At 35.3% G+C, this 26,669-nt stretch overlaps 1 protein-coding gene across 1 annotated transcript in view; it reads left to right on the top strand.

The window, feature by feature from the left end:
• LRCH2 (leucine rich repeats and calponin homology domain containing 2) overlaps window positions 1-26,669 on the top strand; it is an 89,486-nt gene that overhangs the window by 25,996 nt on the left and 36,821 nt on the right. Inside the window, exons 2-11 of the mRNA XM_068533079.1 lie at window positions 6,543-6,687; window positions 10,070-10,196; window positions 14,615-14,720; window positions 14,804-14,940; window positions 19,977-20,110; window positions 23,953-24,040; window positions 24,347-24,458; window positions 24,663-24,760; window positions 24,857-24,915; window positions 26,562-26,669. Of these exons, the coding sequence (XP_068389180.1) occupies window positions 6,543-6,687; window positions 10,070-10,196; window positions 14,615-14,720; window positions 14,804-14,940; window positions 19,977-20,110; window positions 23,953-24,040; window positions 24,347-24,458; window positions 24,663-24,760; window positions 24,857-24,915; window positions 26,562-26,669 (1,114 nt within the window). The remainder of the gene's footprint in view (window positions 1-6,542; window positions 6,688-10,069; window positions 10,197-14,614; window positions 14,721-14,803; window positions 14,941-19,976; window positions 20,111-23,952; window positions 24,041-24,346; window positions 24,459-24,662; window positions 24,761-24,856; window positions 24,916-26,561) is intronic.

Raw genomic sequence — 26,669 nt, 5'->3', positions numbered from 1 at the left:
ATTGAATCTGGAGATTGCTTTGTGTAGTAGAGTCATTTTCACAATATTGATTCTTCCAATCCAAGAACATGGTATATCTCTCCATTTGTTTGTATCATCTTTAATTTCTTTCATCAGTGTCTTATAGTTTTCTGCGTACAGATCTTTTATCTCCCTAGGTAGGTTTATTCCTAGGTATTTTATTCTTTTTGTTGCAATGGTAAATGGGAGTGTTTCCATAATTTCTCTTTCAGATTTTTCATCATTAGTGTATAGCAATGCAAGAGATTTCTGAGCATTAATTTTGTATCCTGCAACTTTACCAAATTCATTGATTAGCTCTAGTAGTGTTCTGGGGACATCTTTAGGATTCTCTATGTATAATATCATGTCATCTGCAAACAGTGACAGTTTTACTTCTTCTTTTCCAATTTGTATTCCTCTTATTTCTTTTTCTTCTCTGGTTGCCTTGGCTAGGACTTCCAAAACTATGTTGAATAATAGTGGTGAGAGTGGACATCCTTGCCTTGTTCCTGATCTTAGAGGAAATGCTTTCAGTTTTTCACCATTAAGAATGATGTTTGCTGTGGGTTTGTCATATATGGCTTTTATTATGTTGAGGTAGGTTCCCTCTATGCCTACTTTCTGAAGAGTTTTTATCATAAATGGGTGTTGAATTTTGTCAAAAGCTTTTTCTGCATCTATTGAGATGATCATATGGTTTTCCTTCTTCCATTTGTTAATATGGTGTATCACATTGATTGATTTGCATATATTGAAGAATCCTTGCATCCCTGGGATAAATCCCACTTGATCATGGTGTATGATCCTTTAAAGTGTTGTTGGATTCTGTTTGCTAGTATTTTGTTGAGGATTTTTGCATCTATATTCATCAGTGATATTGGTCTGTAATTTTCTTTTTTTGTAGTATCTTTGTCTGGTATTGGTATCAGGGTGATGGTGGCCTTGTAAAATGAGTTTGGGAGTGTTCCTTCCTCTGCAGTTTTTTGGAAGAGTTTGAGAAGGATGGGTGTTAGCTCTTCTCTAAATGTTTGATAGAATTCACCTGTGATGCCATCTGGTCCTGGACTTTTGTTTGTTGGAAGATTTTTAATCAGTTTCAATTTCATTACTTGTGATTGGTCTGTTCATAATTTCTATTTCTTCCTGGTTCAGTCTTGGAAGGCTATACCTTTCTAAGAATTTGTCCATTTCTTCCAGGTTGTCCATTTTCTTGGCATAGAGTTGCTTGTAGTAGTCTCTTAGGATGCTTTGTATTTCTGCGGTGTCTGTTGTAACTTCTCCTTTTTCAGCTCTAATTTTATTGATTTGCGTCCTCTCCCTCTTTTTCATGATGAGTCTGGCTAATGGTTTATCAATTTTGTTTATCTTCTCAGTGAACCAGTTTTTAGTTTTATTGATCTTTGCTATTGTTTTCTTTGTTTCTATTTCATTTATTTCTGCTCTGATCTTTATGATTTCTTTTCTTCTACTAACTTTGGGTTTTGTTTGTTTTTCTTTCTCTAGTTCCTTTAGGTGTAAGGTTAGATTGTTTATTTGAGATTTTTCTTGTTTCTTGACGTAGGATTGTATTGCTATAAACTTCCCTCTTAGAACTGCTTTTGCTGCATCCCGTAGGTTTTGGGTCATCGTGTTTTCATTGTCATTTGTCTCTAGGTATTTTTTGATTTCCTCTTTGATTTCTTCAGTGATCTCTTGGTTATTTAGTAACGTATTGTTTAGCCTCCATGTGTTTGTGTTTTTTACGTTTTTTTCCCTGTAATTGATTTCTAATCTCATAGCATTGTGGTCAGAAAAGATGGTTGATATGATTTCAATTTTCTTAAATTTACTGAGGCTTGATGTGTGACCCAAGATGTGATCTATCCTGGAGAATGTTCCATGTGCACTTCAGAAGAAAGTGTAATCTGCTGTTTTTGGATGGAATGTCCTATAAATATTAATTAAATCTATCTGGTCTATTGTGTCATTTAAAGCTTGTGTTTCCTTATTAATTTTCTGTTTGGATGATCTGCCCATTTGTGTAAGTGAGGTGTTAACATCTCCCCCTATTTTTGAGTTACTATTGATTTCCTCTTTTATAGCTGTTAGCATTTGCCTTATGTATTGAGGTGCTCCTATGTTGGGTGCATATATATTTATAATTGTTATATCTTCTTCTTGGATTGATCCCTTGATTGTTATTTAGTGTCCTTCCTTGTCTCTTGTAACATTCTTTATTTTAAAGTCTAATTTGTCTGATATGAGAATTGGTACTCCAGCTTTCTTTTGATTTCTATTTGCTGGGAATATCTTTTTCCATTCCCCTCACTTTCACTCTGTATGTGTCCTTATGTCTGAAGTGGGTCTCTTGTAGACAGCATATATATGGGTCTTGTTTTTGTATCCATTCAGCAAGCCTGTGTCTTTTGGTTGGAGCATTTAATCCATTCACGTTTAGGGTAATTATCGATATGTATGTTCCTATTACCAGTTTCTTAATTGTTTTGGGTTTGTTTTTGTAGGTCCCTTTCTTCTCTTGTGTTTCACACTTAGAGAATTTCCTTTAGCGTTTGTTGTAGAGCTGGTTTGGTGGTGCTGAATTCTCTTAGCTTTTGCTTATCTGTAAAGCTTTTGATTTCTCCATCCTTGCCCGGTAGAGTAATCTTGGTTGTAGGTTCTTCCCTTTCATCACTTTAAGTATATCATGCCACTCCCTTCTGGCTTGTAGAGTTTCTGCTGAGAAATCAGCTGTTAACCTTATGGGAGTTCCCTTGTATGTTATTTGTTATTTTTCCCTTGCTGCTTTCAGTAATTTTTCTTTGTCTTTAATTTTTGCCAATTTGATTACTATGTGTCTCGGTGTGTTTCTCCTTGGGTTTATCCTGTACGGGTCTCTCTGCACTTCCTGGAGTTGGGTGGCTATGTCCTTTCCCATGTTAGGGAAGTTTTCGACTATAATCTCTTCAAATATTTTCTTGGGTGCTTTCTCTCTCTCTTCTCCTTCTGGGACCCCTGTAATGCAAATGTTGCTGCGTTTAATGTTGTCCCAGAGGTCTCTTAGGCTGTCTTCATTTCTTTTCATTCTTTTTTCTTTATTCTGTTCCACAGCAGTGAATTCCACCATTGTGTCTTCCAGGTCACTTATCCGTTCTTCTGCCTCATTTATTCTGCTATTGATTCCTTCTAGTGTATTTTTTATTTCAGTTATTTTATTGTTCGTCTCTGTTTGTTTGTTCTTTAATTCTTCTAGGTCTTTGTTAAACATTTCTTGCATCTTCTCGTTCTTTGCCTCCATTCTTTTTCTGAGGTCCTGGATCATCTTCACTGTCATTATTATGAATTCTTTTTCTGGAAGGTTGCCTATCTCCACTTCATTTAGTTGTTTTTCTGGGGTTTTATCTTGTTCCTTCATCTGGTACATAGCCCTCTGCCTTTTCATCTTGTCTATCTTTCTGTGAATGTGGTTTTTGTTCCACAGGCTGCAGGATTGTAGCTATGTTGTAATTAAACTAAATAGTCTTGTTTTTGGAGGCGAAAGAACATGAAGCATCATACAATAATATATAAATTATTAAAATAATATCCTGATACTATTTAAATTATTAATACTGATATTTTGGCTTTTTCTCTGGTTACTTCTTTGAACATTCTCTTTATTACACTTCTTGTGTTTTCTCTTGACTATTATTTTCAGTCTTCTCTGCTTGCTGTTTTTTTTCTGCTCAACTTGTTAATCTTGTTCTTCTGGATGGCCCAGTCTTGAACTTTCTTTCTGACTCAATACTCTGATCTTAGGTGATGTCTTCCATTTCTATGATTTTAGAGTGCTAACCATATTCCCACAACTTTCAGTTTAACATATGCATCCCAGACCTCACGTCTGAGATCCAGAATGATCTGATTAACTGTCCATTTCACAGTCCCCTGTGGGATATCTTTCAGTTATCTCAGTTTATACAAATATAAAATTGAACCCTTGATTCTAACCTCTGTTTCAAAAAACAAAACAAAACCGTACGAGCGAAAACAAGAACAAAAATCCTGTTCCACTTCTCACTCTTCTATTAAGTAGCATCATTTAGTTGCCTAGGCCAGAATTCTGGGTGCCATCCTCGATTACTACCTCTTATTTATCCCACATAAACAATCACTTGCGCAATTCTTGGAAGTACCAATATCAAATATATTTCAAATTCTATCTACTTTTTTTTAATCCCTATTCTTGCAGTCTCAATGCAAGCTACCATCGTCTGTTCCTAGGACCAGTGTATTATCTATGAGTACTTACTAGATATACAGAATAAGAAACTGGGCATAATTTTGTTTTTAGTATTTCAAGTTAACTGTAATCAGTAATTTTCAACTCCCAACTCCCAGGATTCTTTTTTATTTTTATTTTTTTGGGGGTATGTTGGGTCTTCATTGCTGCACACGGGATTTCTCTCATTGCAGTGAGTGGGTGCTTCTCTTTGTTGCAGTGCGTGGGCTTATTGCGGTGGCTTCTCTTATTGTGGAGCACGGGCTCTAGGTGCGCGGGCTTCAGTAGTTGTGGCACGTGGGCTCAGTAGCTGTGGCTTGCGGGCTCTAGAGCGCAGGCTCAGTAGTTGTGGCACACGGGCTTAGTTGCTCCGCAGCATGTGGGATCTTCCCAGACCAGGGCTCAAACCTGTGTCCCCTGCATTGGCAGGCGGATTCTTAACCACTGCACCACCAGGGAAGCCCAACTCCCAGGATTCTGAAGTTACAAGAATAAGAGGTAAAAGTCAAATGTAAAAGAAACATTCTAAACTAAAATAAAAAATGACTTCATTTTTCCCCCTAAATAGAACTGTACGATGCTTGGGTGCTCAGAGGAGGTGAGCCAGGAAATTGAAAGTTCAGAATTTGGTTTCTAATAATTCTGTCTATCCTTTTATTTAGTTATTCAGAATCTTATGGTTGGAGGAAGAAGAATCCAAATTAATCTTTATATTATATAATCATAACTAAAATTTTCTTTAGCCAATTATGAAATTTTGCATTAGGTGAGTGTGTGTGTATACACACATACATAAAAACATATTAATGCATGTATATTAATATTCTGAATAGGGAATTTATTATACTGCTAAATATGTAGGTCTCATCCCTCAGAGTGAGGAAGTTGAGTGTTTGTAAGAAACTGTTCTTATGAGGGCATACCAGATGCTAAGTGAGGTACAGTGGGCTAAAATACACTATAGATGTTCTTCTTGACAGAGGTGAATGATAGTCTTATGTTTTTAACCAAATAACTATAATGAAGTTGTGTAAGCAAAGTATTTTCCTACTGTAAGATAGCTAATTTGATAGTTGTTCCGGCAGTGGTTCTCTACAGGGGTAGGAGGGTTTGTACTCCAGGGGACATATTTTGGCCTTCATGACTAGAGGGTGTTACTAGCATCTAGTAGGTAGTTGTCAGGGATGCTGCTAAATATCCTACCATGCCCAGGATAGCCTCATACAACAAACAGTTATACAGCCCAAAAGGTCAATAGTACTTTGGTTGAGAAACTCTTTTAGGGTATTTTTTTTCAACCTGCCACATGATATCCTAAATATTTTTCAAAATTTTATTTAACAAATAAACTGTCAATAGAGGTATAATAGTTATAATAATTCCATGATTTTATTTTTATGAAAACTTAAATGAATAGAAGTATATTTGTGTGTACCTGGAATAATTTAGGAGAGGAAGGAATCAAGGGCAAACATCAAGTTTCTGGTTTGAGCAGCTCGTGAGGAGGATGTTGGTGACATTATCTAAGATGAGAGAAACAGATATGTGGAAGAAGATCTTCAGTTCCGATTTTACACTTGGAGAGTTTGAGGTGCCTGAGAGCTATCCAGAGGAAGTCCTAAAGATTAGAACATAGGTGTTCAAACATATATTTAATTTGAAATTTGTCAATATATGAATACTAACCCCAGTTTTGGATAAAATCACCTAATAGAGTATATATCTTAAGTAAAGAGTACCTTATGTCACAGCCCTTAGGAACACTAACATTCACAGTATGGGTAGAGAAGAATCTAGCAAGAGACTAAGAAGTAGCCAGGGAGATAATAGGAAATGATCCAGAAATGTAGTCTTCCAAGCCAAGGGAAGAGAAATGTTTCCAGATGGATGACTGGTGGTTGATAATGGAGGCTGTTGGTGACCTTGGTGGGCATGAGAATGAATAGAAAGCAAATTACAGTGGGTTGAGACGTCCATGGTAAGTAAGACAGTTATGTTGTAGATTTATGTAAGTTTGGCTGTAAAGGAGGCAGAGGTGGATGGAGGTTGATGTGGGATCAGGGGAGGTTTTTTTCATGTTTTTAAATATCAGAGAGAATTCCTCACTGGTACTTTAAAAGATAATGTTTAAAGATAGTGATGTATATAAAGTACAGTTTGTTAATGAACAGACTTTCCATGAGGTCAATATTTAAAATAGTTGCTTGGATTCTAAGTGATTCAGCAAGTATGAAAATAGTTCTGTTAATTACCATAAATACAGGTGTATGTTTGACACTCAAACATTACTTTTATTTTTCAGATCTTTCAAGAAATCGTTTTACAGAAATTCCTTCTGATGTCTGGTTATTTGCACCTCTTGAAACGTTAAATTTATATCATAATTGCATCAAAACCATTCCTGAAGCCATTAAAAACCTACAGATGTTAACATACCTTAACATTAGGTAAGGAAACAATTTTGGGGGGGTAGATTTTGTTTTTTATTATAGTTCTGATTCTTTTTAGTTGAAAAGGAATGTATTTGGTTTGGCTATGTAGCCTATATCTCAGGAGTATCTTATTTGTATTTTTTATATATCCACATTATAGGCTTTTGGTCTTGTTCTTGACAGCAGTGTTTCTCAAACTTTACTGTGCACAGGAATCAGATGCAGATTCTGATTCCATAGGTCTGCAGTGGGGCCAGCATTTCTAACAGCTCCCTGGTAATGCCCATGCCTGCTGGTCCTTAGATCACTTTGAGTAGCAAGGCTTTAGATCAGAAATATTTTACTGAAATCATAGCACCACAACACAGATTTATTTACATGCATCCTCAGTTAAAGTGGAGCATTATAAAGAAACAGTTCTTGATTTATATTTTTCACTGTCATGGCTTCTTGTTGCTGCTTCAAGGATGGATAGATTGGCATGGGAGTATTGGAAGGTTAGGAAGTGGGTAATTGATGTTAATAATAAGTGCTTACTGTGTGCCAAGCAGTGTTACAAATACTTTACCTGTATTACCTCATTGCATCTTCACAACAGCATTTTGAGATATGTGGTTATTATCCCTGCACTGCAGATGAGGAAACTGAAGCACAGAGAGAGGTTAACTATTTGCCCAAAATTATATATATTGCAAGTGGTAGAGCCAAGATTCAAATCAAAGCAGCAGTATGGCTATAGAACTCTCATTCTTAGCTATTACCCTATATTTATAATAGAGTGAACATTGAATAAGTATAAGAAAAAATTACCCTATCAAATGAGTGACATTGAATGGAAACTGGTATATTGTGACTTAACTTTAGAATCTTTTTCTTGTTTTTCTTTTATGTTTCTAGTTATAAGGAATAATTTCTTCCCCCCTCCTTAACAAAGTTACTTGTCTAAATTCTCATATAGGGAAGTAGTAAATATAATTAATATACATAAATAATAGCATTTCTTTCTCTCTGTGATATATTATTTATTATGTATGTCTCCCCCAGTGGTGTAACCTGTCAGTACATACTATAACTGAATATAATACTTTAACTGAAACCATTTTACACCTTAAAATGTGTGAGAGGAATTTTCTTTCATAGAGGTTGGTCATTTGGGTTGTTCCTTTCTCTAATTGGGTACATAATCTCCTTGGCTTCGCTTGGGAAAGGTTTGAGGAAAGTGAGGTATTTTTAAGTTGTTTTGTCTTTGTTTTATTTTCTTCTTTTATGGAAAAAATGATTTGTCAAAATTGAATTGCATTTCTATATTAACATGTATGGTATATCTTAGAATAGTTTTGCTAAAACTTTCTGCGATTCTTTCCCGTTTTGATCTCTAAAAGTTGACTCCTGGTTTTCGTTTACAGTCAGAGAAATTTTTGAACACACTCTATTAAAATAACATTTGTTCTAGTGACTGACTTCCTTTGACTATCTCTAAAACATGTGGCAAAAAAGTGAAGATTGATGACTTATTAGCTATGTGTAAAGAAATGGAAAGCTGACTGCTAACTCGATAAACCTGCTTCTTAAGGGAAGAAAAGAAGCCAATTTTTAAACTTTCTTGGTCTGAGGGAGATTAGAATGAGTTTGTATGTGCCATTCTTTTTCCTGTTTAGTTTTTATTTTGGTGAAAAGATCTTGAGAAACTTGTAAGATAATTTTTTAGCTCTTTCTTTCTTCCTGGATTCTACTCTCCTTTTCAGTGGAATCCTCAGGAAGATCCCTGTGTGCTCTAGACAGACCACTTTCCCAAGGATCCTACTTGATCCTTAAAGTGCAAGGGTTGTGACAAGCACCTGGCATATTTGACATTCCACCAGTCTGGCTAGGATTGCTGGTCTTGGGGCATTATCCTTTTTTATTAAAGTCTGTGCCATGTGATTAAAGCTAGTCTAGTGTTTCTGGACGTCCTCTGCAGGCATAAAATGAGGTGAAAGGTCTTGAAGTCCCCCCAATGGGGTAACATTGGGCTTTTGTTGCTCTGCATGTTACACAAAATGCTAGGTACAAGTCTATAAATATCACTTTGAAAAGCAGGAAAAATAATAGCAAATTGCTAATGAATGCTTGGTAGTATGTAAATATAATGACACACTTTATATATTTTGGTAGTAGGATTGTCTTAGTCCGTTCTTGTGGTACTGTAACAGAATACCATAGACTAGGTGGCTTATAACAACAGAAATTTATTTTTCACAGTTCTGGGGGCTGGGAAGTTCAAGTTCTAAGTTCCAGCAGACTCGTGTCTGGAGAAGACTTGCTTCCTGGTTCATATAGATGGCTGGCTTCTAGCTGAGTCCTCACATGGCATAAAGAGCAAGGGAGCTCTCTGGGATCTCTTTTTAAGGCCACTGATCCACCTCCCTAAGGCCCCACCTCCAAATACCATCACATTGGGGATTAGGTTTCAACATTATAGTTTTCAATGGGGAGGACACAGTCTACAGCAGGGATTGTTTGGGTCAGTCTGCATTGGCATGTAAATTTGACCAAAATTAGTTTGAGGGTAAGGGACCCAGAGCCAAATTGCCTGGATTTGAATCCTGACTCTCCCACTTACCAGCTCTGTGACTTTAAGCAGTTTACTTAATCTCTTTTAGACTTTTTCTTCATCTGTAAAATGGGCATCATGATAGTGTCTGTCTTCCTAAAGTAGGTTGTTTTGAGGGTTAGTCAAGTTAATTCGTGTGAGGTGCTCTGAACATGGCCTGCCGCATAGTAAGCACTCAATAAATATTAGTTGTCCTTATATTTAAATGTATGCACAGAGACAGGAATGTTGTATCAACTTTTAGCTGAGATAAAGGTGCTAGTACACTGTTCTACCATAAACCCATAACAAAAGCGAATGGGTTAGGGTTACCACCTGTTTTTAAAGATATAATCCTATTCATTCTTTCATAAATTTGAACACAGCACATGCAAATTTATCCTTGGATCCTTTCCCTAGAGGTGTAGAGGTATTGAATATAGTGAAATTATGCCAGAGAGCAAGGTTCTAGCAATTTCTAGCTCAGAAAAATGATTCTAGGTTTTGAGGGCTGGTGGTGTGTAGGACAATATCATAGGTGACAGCACAGGCTTTGCAGTCTGTTGTGCCTGGGCAAGTCGCTTAAGCAATTTTAACCTTTATTTTTACTTGTATAATGGAGATAATAGTCTTGTGGGGTTACTATGAGGATTAAGTGAGATAGTGCATGTACAGATTTTAGCCTGTTACAAAGTAAGCACTCATTAAATGATAGTTACTATTTAGTGAAAATTTATTTACTTTTGAGGTGATTTGTTCTTTTTCAACATAACATGTCAAGTTTCAGACATATTTCTCATAATGAGACTTTCTTATTCTTTTCAGTCGAAATCTTTTATCAACATTGCCAAAATACCTATTTGATCTTCCCCTTAAAGTTTTGGTCCTCAGTAATAATAAACTGGTATCCATTCCAGAAGAAATCGGGAAGTTAAAAGATTTAATGGAATTGGTGAGTAAAATAGTTGCATCGATTGTATATAATATGCATAATACATACCTTTATATTTCCGAAGATTAATTCCTTTATGGAACTTCACTGTGATTAAAAAAAAATAACTTGGTATATGCCTAAGTTCACTTTAGTGAAATTTTGAGATACCATTGCTTATGTCTGATTTTAGCTCACAGCTACAATAAAAGCCTGTTTGTTCCTCAGTCCTAGTGAGGTTAGAAGGCTTGCTTACAAGTCTTAAATGCTTTCAAACAAATAAGCATTTGTCTATCCATCTTGTGGACCGTAAAGGTCTTAGACCAGGAAGAGATAAGGTGTTTTTTTTTTTTTAAGGTTTTACAGGGCTTCTATGAAAGCGTCAGAGAGAGGAGAGTACAATGCCTACAAACAGTAGAATTAATAAAATGACCTTCCTCTCCTGTATCCTTGTGTGATTTTATGACACCAAGATAAATGGAACCAAGATAAATGGAAAGAGGCCATTTATATAATTGATTATAGAAATTGATATAATTGATTATAGAAATATAGGAATAATTTAAAGTAATTACTTTGAACGTACCATTGTAGGTATTAAAGGACATTGAACTCTGAGAGAAACATAATCAAATCTTCAAAGCACTGAGCTGTTTTCACATTTTTCTGTTACTTCTATCTCATACAATATACCATGCTGTTTATTTTTATTTTCTGTTTTATCTTGAGTAATGCTTTCCCAATACATAGATTCTTTTCAAAAGTGTTCATAAATATGACTTTTTAACGTGTGGAGGGCCAGAAGTTTTCTTGAGGAATTTATGTACAGTTTTATAATAGGAAATTAATGTGCAAATAGAATGTAAGGAACAGAAATTTCAGGAATGTCTTTTTTTTTTTTTTTATTCATTAGAGAATACCTGCATGTGCAATTGTAATGCAAAGAAGCTTCCTTGAACTTAGTCTTGTTATGTTGTAGAACCACAGAATTTTAATATTGTAAGAGATCTTATAAGTGATCAGATATAACCGCTTCCTAATGCAGGAATCCCTGACACATCTAGTTGTATATTTTCAATGGTGGACAAATCTTCGTGTGTGTGTATCTGAGGCAGCCCTAATTCTCTTTTGCAGAACTTTGTTATCTTTCTTATTTTGAACTAAGATACAGCCCCTATGACTTTTATCCATTGGTCCTGGGACTGCCATGTGAAGAAGTATAGATAATGACAACTTTGCTTCCCTTCGGATATTTGTAATCTGTTGTATGTCTGCTCTCCATTTTACCAAACTCTAAGACCTGTTTTTCTGTAGCTTAAACATCTTTATTTTATTCCTTTTCATATTTTCTATATTTCTATTCTTTATTACTTTTTATTTTTAGCTATTTCTATACTGAAAATGCTCCCTTTTATTAAGGTCTCTTTTAATGTTACACTCACAAATGAACAGAAGATGCCAGATGTGATCTAACAAATTCATATTACAAGGGACCCATTACTTTCTTTGCCCTGCACACTGTTAATGTTTTTAAAGATTTTATATATATATTCTACTTTAAGATTCTGTGGCTCTGTAATTTCTTTTCCATTCAGTTTTTGGCCTTATGTTCTAAATTGTATTACATGAGATAGTTATTGGGTAAATGAAATTTCAAAAATATTTAGGATTTTTAGATTTAGTGTAGTATTTTTATTTAAATAGAATGTGAAAAAATATTAACCATTATTTTAGTAGGCACTATAAAATTATTGTGCTTTATTTTTTTTTAATTTTTTTAACCTCTTTATTGGAGTATAATTGCTTTACAATGGTGTGTTTCTGCTTTATAACAAAGTGAATCAGTTATACATATACATATGTTCCCATATCTCTTCCCTCTTGCGTCTCCCTCCCTCCTACCCTCCCTATCCCACCCCTCTAGGTGGTCACAAAGCACCGAGCTGATCTCCCTGTGCTATGCAGCTGCTTCCCACTAGCTATCTATTTAACGTCTGGTAGTGTATGTATGTCCATGCCACTCTCTCACTTCGTCCCAGCTTACCCTCCCCCCTCCCCATGTCCTCAAGTCCATTCTCTACGTCTGCGTCTTTATTCCCGTCTTGCCCCTAGATTCTTCATGACCTTTTTTTTTTTTTTTCTTAGATTCCATATATATGTGTTAGCATACGGTATTTGTTTTTCTCTTTCTGACTTACTTCACTCTGTATGACAGACTCTAGGTCCATCCGCCTCACTACAAATAACTCAATTTCGTTTCCTTTTATGGCTGAGTAATATTCCATTGTATACATGTGCCACATCTTTTTTATCCATTCATCTGTTGATGGACACTTAGGTTGCTTCCATGTCCTGGCTATTGTAAATAGAGCTGCAATGAACATTTTGGTACATGACTCTTTTTGAATTCTGGTTTTCTCAGGGTATATGCCCAATTTATTGTGCTTTAAACTCTCAAAATTAGTTATGGTGGGTAGGTTGCATTAGGCTGGCTAATTGACAGTTTTAAATCACACAATGAATTTGTGGGTATTACCTGTCATTGGAATGTTTTCCCAGGACACTATTCCATAAGAGTGTGGTAGCCAGCTATAGTGAAGTTCTGTCATTAGATCTAGGAAATACTCTCAGGCCTTCAATCCCCAGCAGAGTATTTTGTAGAGTACCCATTGGTGAGTGGGTCAGTATCCTGTGCCTGGGTTTATTTCTTCTGGGAAGTGGCAGCTACCTATCAAATTTTTATGGATTTTTTTGTATGGAAATCTTCAGTATTAGGCACCTTCGGGAGGAAGCCATAGTATTTGCTTTAATGGGCATTTTCCCAAAATTTTATTATCCATCGTTTGGACAATAACCTATCTTCAACACAACAGCTAAGGTGATCCTGTCAAAACATAAGTCAGATTATGTCATACCTCTGTTTAAAAGTTTCTGGTACCTGCCCATGTCTCTGAGTAAAAGCCGAAGTCTTGCCCCTCCCTCCATCCTAGCCTTCCCCTTGTCCACTTCCCTCTAGCTACATGGGATTCCTTGCTGTTCTTAGTACATGTCACACATGCTTTGCTTAAGAGCCTTTACATTTATTGTTCCTTCTGTATGGAATATTCCTTTCTTATGTATTGGCATGGCTCATACTCTCACCTCTGATAATATTGCTCAAATATCAGCTTCTTCATGAAACAATCTAAATTGCTAATATCCCTCCCCACTATTACTAGTACTGCCATTTTCCTTTACCCTGCTCTGTTTTTTTCTTCCATAGCACTTATCACCTTCTAGCATATTGTATAATCTACTCCCCTTGTTAGAATGCAAGTTCCATAAGGAGCTATGAAGGCAGGAATTTTTGTTTGTTTTATTCATTGATGTGTCCCCGGCACCTACAACAGTGCCTAACAAATAGTTTGTATTTGATAAATATTTGTTGTTGAATGAAGATGCCTTAGATATAGTTTGAAAGAAGTATGTAGGATACATTTTTAAAATCATCTGTGGGTTAGATGATTAGATATTATTTAATATGCTTTATCTTCTTTTGAATTTACCCTCCTGCCTTTTTTACTTTTGATAAAACAATATATGTATGTGCCACTCCTCTCTCTCCAAACTAATGTCAGTTCCAGAAAGTTGGCAATTGGGGGCAGTTGCAGTACAACATGAATTTCATTTGCAGTGTGTCTGGAATGACTGCTGCCTGAGATCTTGTTGCAGATTTTTCTTCCCTTTTTTTTGATGTGATAGTAAGAAAGGGGAGGGAGAGGGACCACAGGTAAATAAATTAAGCTGTGCCTTTATCCTCTTATTATGGAAATGTGGTATTGTTTACCTTTAAATTGGGGTTTGCATTTTAACTTAACCCTGGGACATTTCTGATTAGATCTCCTAGAATGCCTTTTGGTTACGACGTGAGCCACAAAATTTTGAGCTTATAATCCCTCATGTTTTGTATCCCTTTGAGAAATAGGTTTAGTTAAATCTATTCTGACCATGGTCTTTGGTTCTTCAGCTCACATCTGTAAATCCTTGACTTTCTCAGCTTCTGCCCAACCAAGTATCTCAAAACAACTACTATAATTGACAAATTATCACAATGATTGATAGTTGTCTTTCATTTTTACCTATGAATGAAGAGCACCTGGATCATCCTTACTTCTGTTTTTAGTTGGTAAGAGTGGTCTTTAGTTGAGATTTTCAAAAGGCTGACTTATGTAGTACTAAGTTGTAACCTTACATTTTTGCACAGAAAAATTTATGTTAACTGTGCTGGGTTGATTTCACGATGTAATATAAATGGAAGTCTGCCTGATAATCAATGTTTAGAGAAATGACATTAGAGGTGACTTTTACTAGCTATTAGCCATGTGCTTTAATTTAAAAGTTGAAATACATCTCTATTTCTCTGTTAGTTTGTTATAATTTTATTTTCTTGTTTTCCTTAGGATATTAGCTGCAATGAGATTCAGGTTCTTCCCCAACAAATGGGAAAATTACAATCACTTAGAGAGCTAAATATAAGAAGAAATAATCTTCATGTATTGCCAGATGGTAAGATGCTCACTGTTCTTACTCATGTGAATAAGAGAGTACCTATGTAGAATTTAATTTAATTATTTTTTATTCCTGAACAGAATTAGGAGATCTTCCCTTAGTCAAGCTGGATTTCTCTTGTAATAAAGTGACCGAAATTCCAGTTTGTTACAGGAAGCTGCATCATTTACAAGTAATAATTTTGGATAACAATCCATTGCAGGTACCACCAGCGCAGGTTTGTAATTTTAAAAAATGATACTTGTTTCTCCTATTTTTATTAAGAATTATATCTGTTACCGGTAAATCAAAACGCATCAGAATTAAGAGTCAATTTGTTTTTGAGGTATTGTCTCAAAGAGTTTTTCTGAGAAGTGACTTTTTCACTTTGGCAGGATGTTTAGCGTACTTTCTAGAGAATAGGATTTGGATCACCCAGATATCAGCTTTCTGCTTGTGAACTGATCATTCTGGTTGTCTATGTTATTTTAAAAGGATAGACTATGGAGTCTCTACCTCTGTCCTACTCAGGTATATATCTACTTGAGATTTGTTGTGTGATTGATTGGAATACAGTTTTAGCACTGATAGGTGGAATCATAACAGAAAGAAAAATATACAAGTGGAAAAGTTTTAATTCATACTTTTAGTTTGAGAATTAAATCCACGTGGAATCCACTAAAATGATAGCATAGGAATACACTAAGCTGTAAACCCACGAGGGCAAAGAATGAGACAGAAGAGGACAGCAGGGGAGAGATGGCAACAGAATTTTGGAAAATGGAAAATAAGTGACATAGTGGTAACTAGGATCTCTACTTACACTGCACAAGAGTATCTGGCTGAGGAGGCATATGGTAGTGAAATGCCAGCCTGCACTCTATTTCTAAGCTACGTGCCCTGGCACTGGGTTTGTATACATCCAGAAGACAGGTTGCCTTTTTCTTCCTACAAAGGTGCATTCCACTCATTGCAAAGGAGGTGCCTTTTTAGGCTGGCTGGGGTCCTGGTAGTAGCTGCCCTAGCAGGATGGGGAAAGCTGAAACTGTGTCTGCTGTGGGAGAAGGCAACAAGAAGCAAGTTGATTTTACTGTGTTAAACCTGGGAATGGCTTGAGTGTTTCTTTCGTGATTATTGAAGGAATCATGTAACTATAAATATAGGTATGAAAGACTGAAAACATGAAGGTCTGTAGAATATTTAAGGCTTTGATATCCAGTAAACTTTCTGAATGATTGGAGTGTTCTATAACATGTGATGTCTAATACCATAGCCACTTGCTATTGAGTACTTGAAATATGGCTAGTGCGACTAAGGAACCAAATTTTCAATTTAATTTCATTTTGATTAATTGAAATTTAAATAGGTTTACATGGCTAGTGGTTAACATATTTGATACTACAGGTCTAAGTTTACACTCTGATTCTTGTCCTTAGCTCCACAGCTACATGACTTCCCCTCCCTTGCCTTAGCAGAAGCCTAGCGTTTACTCTGAGGAGTAGGTGGATTCTCTCAGATTCTCCTCCTCAGCTCAGCAGCCAAAGGAGTATCGTTCCTTGCCTCAATATACGCCTGGAGTTTATTCTTTAGAGCAGCACTGTCTATTAGAACTTTCTGTGATGATGGAAATGTTCTAAACCTGCAGTGTGGTAGCCACAAGTGGCTAATGAGCACTTGAAAGTACATAGTGTGACTGAAGAATTGCATTTTTAATTTTATTTAGATTAAATTTAAATTTAAATTTAAATAGCCACATGTGGCTAGTGACTGCTGTATTGGACAGCACAGCTATAGAGAGACTCAACCAGAGTCAGGGGCTCCAGGTACAGCTGTGGGTAGGGGTGAGACCCCATACTGGAAACAGTGAATGCTTACATACTGAATGCTGGGACTCTCCAGTAGATGTCTCTTGCTTGGCTCCCAGAATACTTGCAGTCTCTCTTATATATCTCAGGCAGAGTTGGTGGATTTCTCTCTTAGTAAACTGATTGAACTAGGAGAGAAGACCTATAGATATACTGATCATTGGCAGGCCCCTGAAGAAGTGTGCAGTCACTGTCTGAAATCTAGACAGTGAGGCTCACCGTTGATAAACTTCTCCCTCATACATAGAGCTTCCATTTGGCTTCTTATTGTTTCACTTTTGAAAATGAACAGACAGCAGTGGATCACTAGATATTGCAGAAATAATTTCTAACATGAAAGACAGACCAAAAACACTGAAAGGCTTCCATTGAAACAAAATGGGTCACATTCATAGCGGTGGTAATCAGAATGACTTCTCAGCAGCAGCATGGGAAGCTAGAAGATGTTAGAATGATGCCTTCAAAGACTGAGGAAATATTTCCAACTTTATAAAGTCAAACTATCAGTTAAATGTAAGATAGAAAAAAGTTTCAAACATGAAAGATCTCAGAAATTTTAGCTGTCCTGCACCCTTTACTAGGAAGCTAGCAGAGGGTATACTGTATCAAAATGAGGGAGTAAATTGAGAAAGAATTCATGTCCAAGATAAACAGGTATGCATAGACCTAGAGAGCAACAAGTCAATTTGGAATAGGGGGGTTGTCTCCAAAAAGAAAATAGAAAAAGAAGAAAGAAATTGATAGCTGACTTGATGTGTTTGTCCGTATGGAGTGATGTTTTACAGTTATGTCAGAGTCAGGAATGAATTAGTAATAGGCATACAGAAAATTATGCAAAGGAAAAAAATGGGACAAGTAGTCATTTTAGGAAAAACAAAAACTTACAGGAGAAAGGAAGTGTAATCTAACTAACCTATGTAGTTCATCTGTGAATATTTTCTTGGTCATAATATTGTACATACTGGATTTTGATTTAATGAAAAATTGTGACATAGTTATAATAATAGCAAAGATTTATATGGCACTTACCATGCTCCAGACACTGTTGAAAATGCTTTACATCCATTAATTCATTTCTTATAGCAACCCTATAAAACAGGTACTGTCATTATACCTCATTTTATATGAGGAAACAGAGGCATAGATGTTTAGTGACTTGTCCAAGGTCACACGGCTAGCATATGGTGGAGCCTGGTTTCAGACCAAGGTAGTCTGACTCCAGAATCCATGGTCTAACCACTATGTTATGCTTCTGAAGAGGGAGGAAGTATGTTTATATGAGTTGGTAGGGATTGGGGATGGGAAGAAGGTGGTTTGATGATATATGATAGTGGTGGTGATCTCGTGGAGACAGCAGTGAGCGATGGCTTGAAGCGAGATCTTAATTCCCTGCCCAGGAATTGAACCTGGGTAGCCTGGGTGAAAACCAGGAATCCTAGCCACTAGACCACCAGGGGCTAGAGGCTAGAAACAAAGTTTCCCTGGCTCTTGCCACGTTTGAAAGCAAGAATGTTTCAAGGAGGCAAAAACTGTAAAAACAGGTACAAAGTTTAGAGACACAGCACAAGTGGGAGAGCACACAGAGAAACTGTTAAGACAGAAGCAAGGCTGAGATACACACCTGGAGAGAAAGGGTGTGGGCGTCCTCCCTAATGAGCAGGAGCGCACCAGAGAGGTGATTCAAGTCACTTATATAGGGCAGTTCTTCCGGGTTTCCTCTGGCCAATCATCTCGCTTTGCCTGGCTCTGAGTCCATATTTGGTTTAACTCAGGGTCCTCTCCTGTGTGCGCATGCCTCTTTCAGCCAGATGGATTCCAATGCAAGGATTTCTGGGAAGTTGACCAAACATATTATGGTCTGGCGCCCCCTCCCTTCTCTGACCTCTGAGGAACCTTTCTGCGCATGTGTAGTTGGGGAGGTCTCCTTGACCTCAAGAATGAGAAATACATGGTCTCTTTATCTTTCATCCAAGCAGGACTCAGCTCCTCCTTGCTCCTGCCATTATCTTTATCTTGGAGTATCTGTCCACAGGGGACAGGTTCCAGCTGCTCAGCCTGGGGCCCATCTATCTCATGCCTCAGTGGTAGTGGTAACATAAGGAATCTAAGTCCTCATCTTCCTTAGTAAGACCTCAATAAATAAAATATATAATTGAAAAATAAAAAAATAGCATTAGACCCATGTTATTTATAAATATGAAGGTAAAAAGCAGAAACCAACTGAAAGAGTTGAATGTGGGGACTGGGTCTTAGAGATTGAAAGGGGTGGAATGGGGGATTAATTTTTTGTTATCAGTTTTGTAATTCACTTTGATTTTTAAAACTGTACATGAATTATTATGATATAAATTAAATTTACAAAAGAAAGTAATTTGCCATCATTTAATTTGGAAATAAGAGATAATTTTTAAAAATAGTTTGGACAGATAATAGGATACATTTTAATTGGTAATGTATTTATATTCTAATAGCTCAGATGTTTTAAATTTTCCTTTTAAATGAAGTTTTTCAGTGGTCAGGTCAGATCTGGTATCTATTAGATTTATCCTTTCTACGTGGAATGATAATTACATTTTACTGTACTTTTCTTACTGTTTTCTTTGTTCATTGTTTTTGTGTGTTGCTAGGTTATGTGTGCCCATAAAACAAAACATTTTTTATTCTAATTTTTGAGAAATATTTATTCGATAACACTTATGGTGACTGTAGTTAACCTTTGTAAAGCTGACTTACTGTTTCCCTACTGTGCATTGTCTATCTTTTTTATATAGAATATTTTCTTTCACATAGTATTTTTCCCTTCGTTATTCCTTTTCTTTATCACCAATGTAAATAACTTTTCATGATATTATCTTAGTTGAATTGACCATTTAAAGCTTTATTTTATTCTAACTGGCCTACCATCATACCTTTCAACAAATTCATTTTTCCTATATTTACATTCTTTTGATTAGCTTCTTTGTTCCAATGTTTAGCCCAAATGACTTAGTGATTCTGATGAGATTACTTTAAAGAATTACATGGATTATTATTGTTTTCTGTTCTCACCACTACAATGAATATATTTCTTTTCATTTTTTTCGAATAAAGGCAACTTTCATGAATTATAAATTTTATATTGTTTAGTGGTTTGTACATTGTGCTTTTAACAAAAAAAACCAGTGAAATACAGAAAAATTAACTTATTTTTTCTAATAAGAACAGAGACCACAATAGAATTTTAGTTGGTATCAGTGTTGTCAGATTTTTTTCACCTAGTGTCAGAAGTACAAATTATTTAAATATGCAGAGTATCTCTCATGATTGTTATGTCTCTGAATAATTTGAGATTATTAAAATTTATCAATAAATTGGTAGATGACATTTATATTTGGACCTATATAATTAAATCTTTATTATTTATTGACAGATATGTTTAAAAGGTAAAGTACACATATTTAAATACTTAAATATCCAAGCATGTTGCAGAATGGATAAGAAACCAGATTCTCTGGATCTTCCATCATTGAGTAAAAGAATGCCCTCCCAACCTCTCACAGACAGGTAATGTAATATTTTGACAGTCTCATTTCATGATGATTGTGTCTTCTTTCTATATAAAAGATATTTATTAATCTCGAGTGTACTGAATATACTTAGACTGATTGGCCCAGTGTTAAATAATTGGCTGAAGTGAAATATCACCATCATAGAATGAACTTTTGGTATACTAGAATACATTCGGAATTTTCTCAAAAATTTATTATTAAAGCTTTTAGTAGTAAAATGTAAAAACTTGACATTATAGTACAGAAACACTAATTTCTCAGCACTTGACAACTGTTAATTTTCTCCTGTGATCACTGTTGTACGTTTCAAATAACAAGTAGAATTTGACTTTGAACTGAGGTTAGTGGAAGAGCAAGACATTTCGGGATACCTTTCACCTTCATATTCTTTATGTCTGGATCAAAGTTGAGTTATCATTGATGTTCTCTATGATATTGGTGTTTTTCTACTCATGAGATTTTGAAATGTTAGATTTGATATTTTGTTTTTAATTCATCCTTTGGAGATGTAGATTGGTCTGAACAATTTTATGAAAACATAATTCTGTCCAGTAGCATGGAAAATAATTTGGAGTTGGATGAGAGTATACTGTTGTTAACAGTGCAAGTTCTTGAATTCCCAAATAGGACTTTGTCTTGAATATTTTTGTTGCCTCAGTAGAATTAAATATCAGAACATTAAATTTAGTTCCGAAAGATTATTTTGTTTAATATTATAAATGATAGTAGACCAAACAATTCTATAAAAATTAGAATTAATTCATATACTAATCTCTATTAGTATGCTTTATATTTATTTAAAAATTACTTTAGTAACAGCATTCATTGTATTAGTCATTTATTTATTTTAAAAATATCAGTTGAATGCCTACCGGCAGGTTCAGAGTATGTTTTGTTGAATTATATACACATTGGCCTTGGCCCTCATGAAGCTCACATTCTAGTGGAGGATGTCAGTCAGTAAATAAAGCAAGAACTCACACACACACACACACACACACACAATTTCAAATTGTGGTGACTGCTTTGAAAGAAAGGAACAGGTTTCAGGAGTGTGGTCAGGGAATGTCTCTTTGAGAAGGTGAGGTTTTAAGTCAAGACCTGGAAGGAGAAAAGCTAGCTGTGGCAAGAGTGAGGGGAAGAGCATTTCAGGCAGAAATAATGCCATGTGCAAAGGCGTTAAGTTAGGAAGAAACTTGGTGTGTTAAAAAAACTGAAGGGAGGCCAGCATTGTGGTACAAGTTGATTTTGGAGAGGTAGTCAGGGCTGAAGTCATGTGGGGGCTTTGGAGGCTGTGGTAAGGAGTTTGAATTTTATTTAAAGTACAGTGGGAAGTCATTGGACAGTTATAAACAGGAGAATAACATGATCTGAATTATGTTTAAAAAAAACTACTTTGGCTCTTACAGAGAGAATACATTGGAAGTATACAAGAGTAGAAGTACAGGGACTAGTTAGGTTGTTGTGGTACTGTCAAGAGATCAAGGGGTCTTGAATAGGGTTATTGCAGTAGAGATTAAAAGGAGTGGACAGAATTGAGATATATTTTAGAGATGTTCTCTAGCAGTGCCATCCAATAGAAAGGCAATGTGAGCCACGTAAGTAATTTTAAATTTTCTTGTAGCCCACTTAAAAAAAGTAATAAGCAGGTGAAATTAATTTTAATAATGTATGTTACTTAACCCAATATATCAAAATGTCATTTCAACATATAATTAAATGTAAAAAATTAGTAAGTTATTTCACATTCTTTTTCTTCCTTTTAAATCTTTGAAATCTAGTATGTATTTTACATTTATAGCATGTCTCAATTTGGACTAGTCACATTTCAGATGCTCAATAGCCATATATGACTGGTGGCTACTGTATTGGACAGTGCAGGTCAATAGAGTTTATTTATGAGTTGGCTTTTGGGTGTGCTTATCTCTCACTCACAGCTGGTACTGAATTACTTAGGAAGTTCTCGTACTTTGAGTTTCACACTCATGTTCTTGGCTATGTGGTTCTTACTACTTTCTGTGCCTTGACTATTTTGTAAACTCTTTATTTTACATAGGCATTACAGTAGCTATACTTATCATCAGCTTTTGGAGTCAGACATAATATGCCTGTGAAGCTCTTCTCCGACCCTTAATAACTATATGTCCTTGTGTCATGATATCTCTGGTTCTCAGCTTTCTTATATGTGAAAAGGGATAATCATATGGATGCTGTCAGGATTAAATGAAATAATGTATATAGAGTACTTAACACAATGTCTTACCCATAATAATTCCTCAACAAATAGCTTATTATTATCATTATCGTCTATTACGAATACACCAATGTATTTTAGTATAGTACATGGATGTATTATTGTGCAGTGGAGTCAGATGGATTTCAGCTCTAATCATGGTTTAACCTCTCTCTTAATACCTCTGTGGGCTGTGTAAGTTATTTAATCTCTCTGAGCCTGTTTCTTTATTTAAAATGTTAGCAATACACACTTTATAAGCTTGTTGTGAGAATTAAATGTGCGCTTGGCAACTAGTTCAATGAATAATATTCAGTAAATGTCATAATTTTTCCCCTTGGGAAGTTAACTTTTATAAGCTGTATTATCTTCATTTGTAAAAAGAAATAATGCATAAATTGTATAATGTAAGGATTATAAATAAAATATGTGTACCTGGCATAGTATCTAACACAATGTAGACACTCAACAAATGCTAGCAATTGTTGCCTCTTTTCATCCTTCAAGATTCATGTCAAATGCCACTTTCTTGGATGAGGCCTTTCCTAACCTTACTAAGGAGAATTAGTTAATCTCTCTTTTCTCACAGCGCTTTATATTTACCTGTGTCATATTCTTCAAAACATATAAACATACTCCCTTCCCCTCTGGGCTGAGAGCCCTTTGAAGCCAAACATTTTAAAATTCATCTCATCTCAGGTGTTCAGCATAGTGCCTTGACACTTGGTAATTGCTTCCCTAAGTTTGTTGATATACTTTTGAAAAGTATAAAATCAGTATTTGGGGACGAAGTATAGCGTAGTGATTAAGATCAGGGACTTTAGTGTTAGATAATCTTGGGAACAAATTTAGACTGCCATTTGCAAGTTGCATGTCATTGGGCAATTTTTTCAACCCCTCTTGGCCTCACTTTCCTCTTCCGCAAAATGAGAAAGCACCAATAACCTGCTAGAGTTTTCACAAGGAATGTATAAGGTATTACCTTTAAAGCACCTAGCCCAATTCTTGGCACATAATCAGTGGTCAGTGTAGAGTGTATAGTAAATTTGCAAATTAAAGTGAAAAATATTTTGCAACCTGGGTGGTATAGTGTAATTCAGAAATTTGCAAGGACAGCTCTATCCTCACACCAAAACAATTGCTTATTCAATGCTTCACAGACTTTTTTTGCCTTTTTTCTCTTTTCTTAATTACTAAATGGGCCTTATTTACAAAGCTAAAATATATTTTTAAAGATAATGAAGAAAAAACTATGAATTAAAGTTAAAAAACATTTCAGCATTCTGTGGTGAAATTGTCAAACTGATAAAAATAGGTCTTTATCAAGATGATTTTCTAGCAGGGCTGTCTGCTTTTCTGAATCTCTCAGGAGAAATAATAAGCTATTGTTAAGTTTTTACAACAGAGCACATGAAAGAAAAATATTACATGAGGGACATGAATAAAGTGTTTTGTATGATCTGATATTTTTCTCCTCATGTCTTTAAGGATCTTACATATCAAAAATGTGTAAGACTGTATTATCTAGGGAAATTTTACGTCAATTATGTATTATCTATTTAAGAAGAAAACCCTAACTGCCCTTAGAATTTGTATTTCCATAGTATGGAAGATTTTTATCCAAATAAAAATCATGGCCCTGACTCTGGAATTGGAAGTGATAATGGAGAGAAACGATTGTCTACAACGGAAGTGAGTCTTCTCTATTGCTGAACTGTTTTATTTTAAAATTTTATTAGAGCTTTGAAATAGATAGACACTTGCACACACTTGATTTCTTTTGCTTAAAAATATGATCATCATTGCATTTTATGACTTCAAATGAAAAAAAGACAGGCACGTTTTAAAAAGCAGAACAGTAAACCTCATATTAATTTTTGGTTTGAAAACTGGAGAGTTAAATCAGATGTTCTATACTTAAAATGTGATATTAAAGCAACTTAATCCTTATCATATGTTTAAAACGCCTCATTTTTACTTTTTGCTTATTCTGTTCAGCCATCAGATGACGACACAATCAGCCTTCATTCTCAAGTCTCAGAATCAAATAGAGAGCAGACATCAAGAAATGACAGTCACTCAGTAGGAAGTAAACCTGACTCTCAGAAAGGTAATTCATATGGTGTCTGCTATTTTTATATCATGTACATAGCTCTTATTAAAAATGAATATTTTATTAAAAATGGCCTTTAAAAAATTATAGTATCTTTGGCCAACTCTTTTATTGGGAAAATATACTTTTTTCTAAGCACTGCAGTGTCAGAGAATACTGTTTACTATTCATGTTTTCTAATAAATATTAATCTCCACTTAGACCAGGAGGTGTATGATTTTACTGACCCCAACACAGATGATGTAGCAGTTCCTGAACAAGGAGATGCACCTGTTGGATCATTTGTTGCTTTCCTGAAGGTAAAGAAAACTTTGAACAAGTGTTAATAACATGTTCTCCTTAATCTCACAAAAGTGAACAATACAATTTAAAATGATAACTTTCTTTTATATAAGGGAAAAGAAAAAGGCCCTGAAAAATCTCAGAAAAATGAAGAATTGGGAGATGAAAAAAGGTAAGCACACACTAATTCTCAAATTGAAATGTTACTTACTAATACTTGAAATATTCTTTAGGTACTTCTACTTGAATGAATATTTTTTTTTGTTCATTTACCTGTGAAGTTCAGATAGTTAATTTGTGAATATTTCATCTGTCTGCATTCCTCAATTAAACTGAAAATTATACTGAACATATAAGTTGAGTGTAGTATATACACTGTTTTCCCCTATAAGTGTAATTATAATATCACCTATTATTATTACTGAAGAATACTGTACCTTCCCGTACATTGCCTCATTTGAGCTATCTAACAACTCTTTAAAACAGATGGTATTGGCATAATTTGACCAATTAGGATACTGAGGCTTAGAGTTTCAAATGTCTGGAACTCAGGTGTTCTGACTCTTGGTCTAATACACTTTCCGTTTCATCAGACTGGTTATGGTAATTTTAAGGGTATTTACTTCTCTATTTTATTAAAATAATTGTACTTTGGATCTTTTCTGTATCATTTATCTTATGAAATGATGGAATATGACCTACCACATTTTTCAGTCACTCCTTCAAGTTACTTCATAGCTGCAGGAAGGAAGGAGCATTTGTTGAATACCTACCATATACCAGGATCTGTGCTACGTGCTTTGCCATGTTTCTTAATCTTCACTAAATCCTGTAGGGTCGATATTGTCCACATTTTTACAGATGAGGAAGGTGAAGCTCAGAGACTAAAGTTTCTTGTCTAGAACTACTTAGCTAGTGTCCACTAGAACCTCGGGTGTGAACCTAGCTCTCTCTCTCTCTGATCCCCAAGTTTTTCTCTTTTCTATGCATTGTGCTTCCCCCAAATGACCTCATTGGTAACTTTTTAACAGTCATTAATTAATCATTTCTGGTACCCCATAAGGAGATACAGTGCTTTGTCTTGTACGCTATATTTCATTCTTCTCTTACTTTCTCACCTTATCTCATGAGGACAGTTGCCTATACTTGAGAGTCTCCAGTGGCATGCAAGATATGGTAAAGATACAGAGTCTTAGGCTTGGTACCATTTTTTAAATGAAATACCTTTGGGGTAAAACTACTAGAGTTTGGAGGACAATTTTAAAATTTCTTTGTTCTTTTTGAATGATAAAACTAGATAGTTTAATGAGTATTTTTGGCAAATTGCCAATCTGAATCTATTTTGCATTTCCACTACTTAAACATCTTACATAGAGATTTTGAAAATCAAAATGAATAAACTGATAAGAGTAGAGTGGCTTGATAAAATGAGAGATTTTCATAACATTTTCTGTCTCTAAAGATAGGCCAAATAGAGCTCTGTGGTCCTTATTACACTCAAGATGGAGAATATGCATTGTTAAACTACTATGGCCATTACACATTTCAGAAATTACAAAATGGTGGTGCAGTTTACCTTTTAGCCATTAATTATATTAATATAACCAGTATGCCACGTTTCCTATTGAGAGGATAGATATGTTTTTATATTCCTTAAATATTCTTTATTTCTTATTTTAACATTTTAAATACAAGGACGTTATAGGGTTTTAGCTTTCGCATGCTATTAAAAATAAAAAATGGTTTCTACGTTTGGAAGCTGGCATAAAATATCATCTGCCTTACTTTTTGGATAACCATGTTTGTGTCACCTTTCAGACTTGGGAAAGAGCAATTACTTGCCGAGGAAGAAGATGATGGTTTGAAAGAAGTAACTGATTTGAGGAAAATAGCTGCTCAGTTATTGCAGCAAGAGCAGAAGAACAG

Source organism: Eschrichtius robustus, chromosome X (assembly GCF_028021215.1).
Source record: "Eschrichtius robustus isolate mEscRob2 chromosome X, mEscRob2.pri, whole genome shotgun sequence".
Taxonomy (NCBI): Eukaryota; Metazoa; Chordata; class Mammalia; order Artiodactyla; family Eschrichtiidae; genus Eschrichtius; species Eschrichtius robustus.
This window is presented reverse-complemented; position numbering and strand designations above follow the sequence as displayed.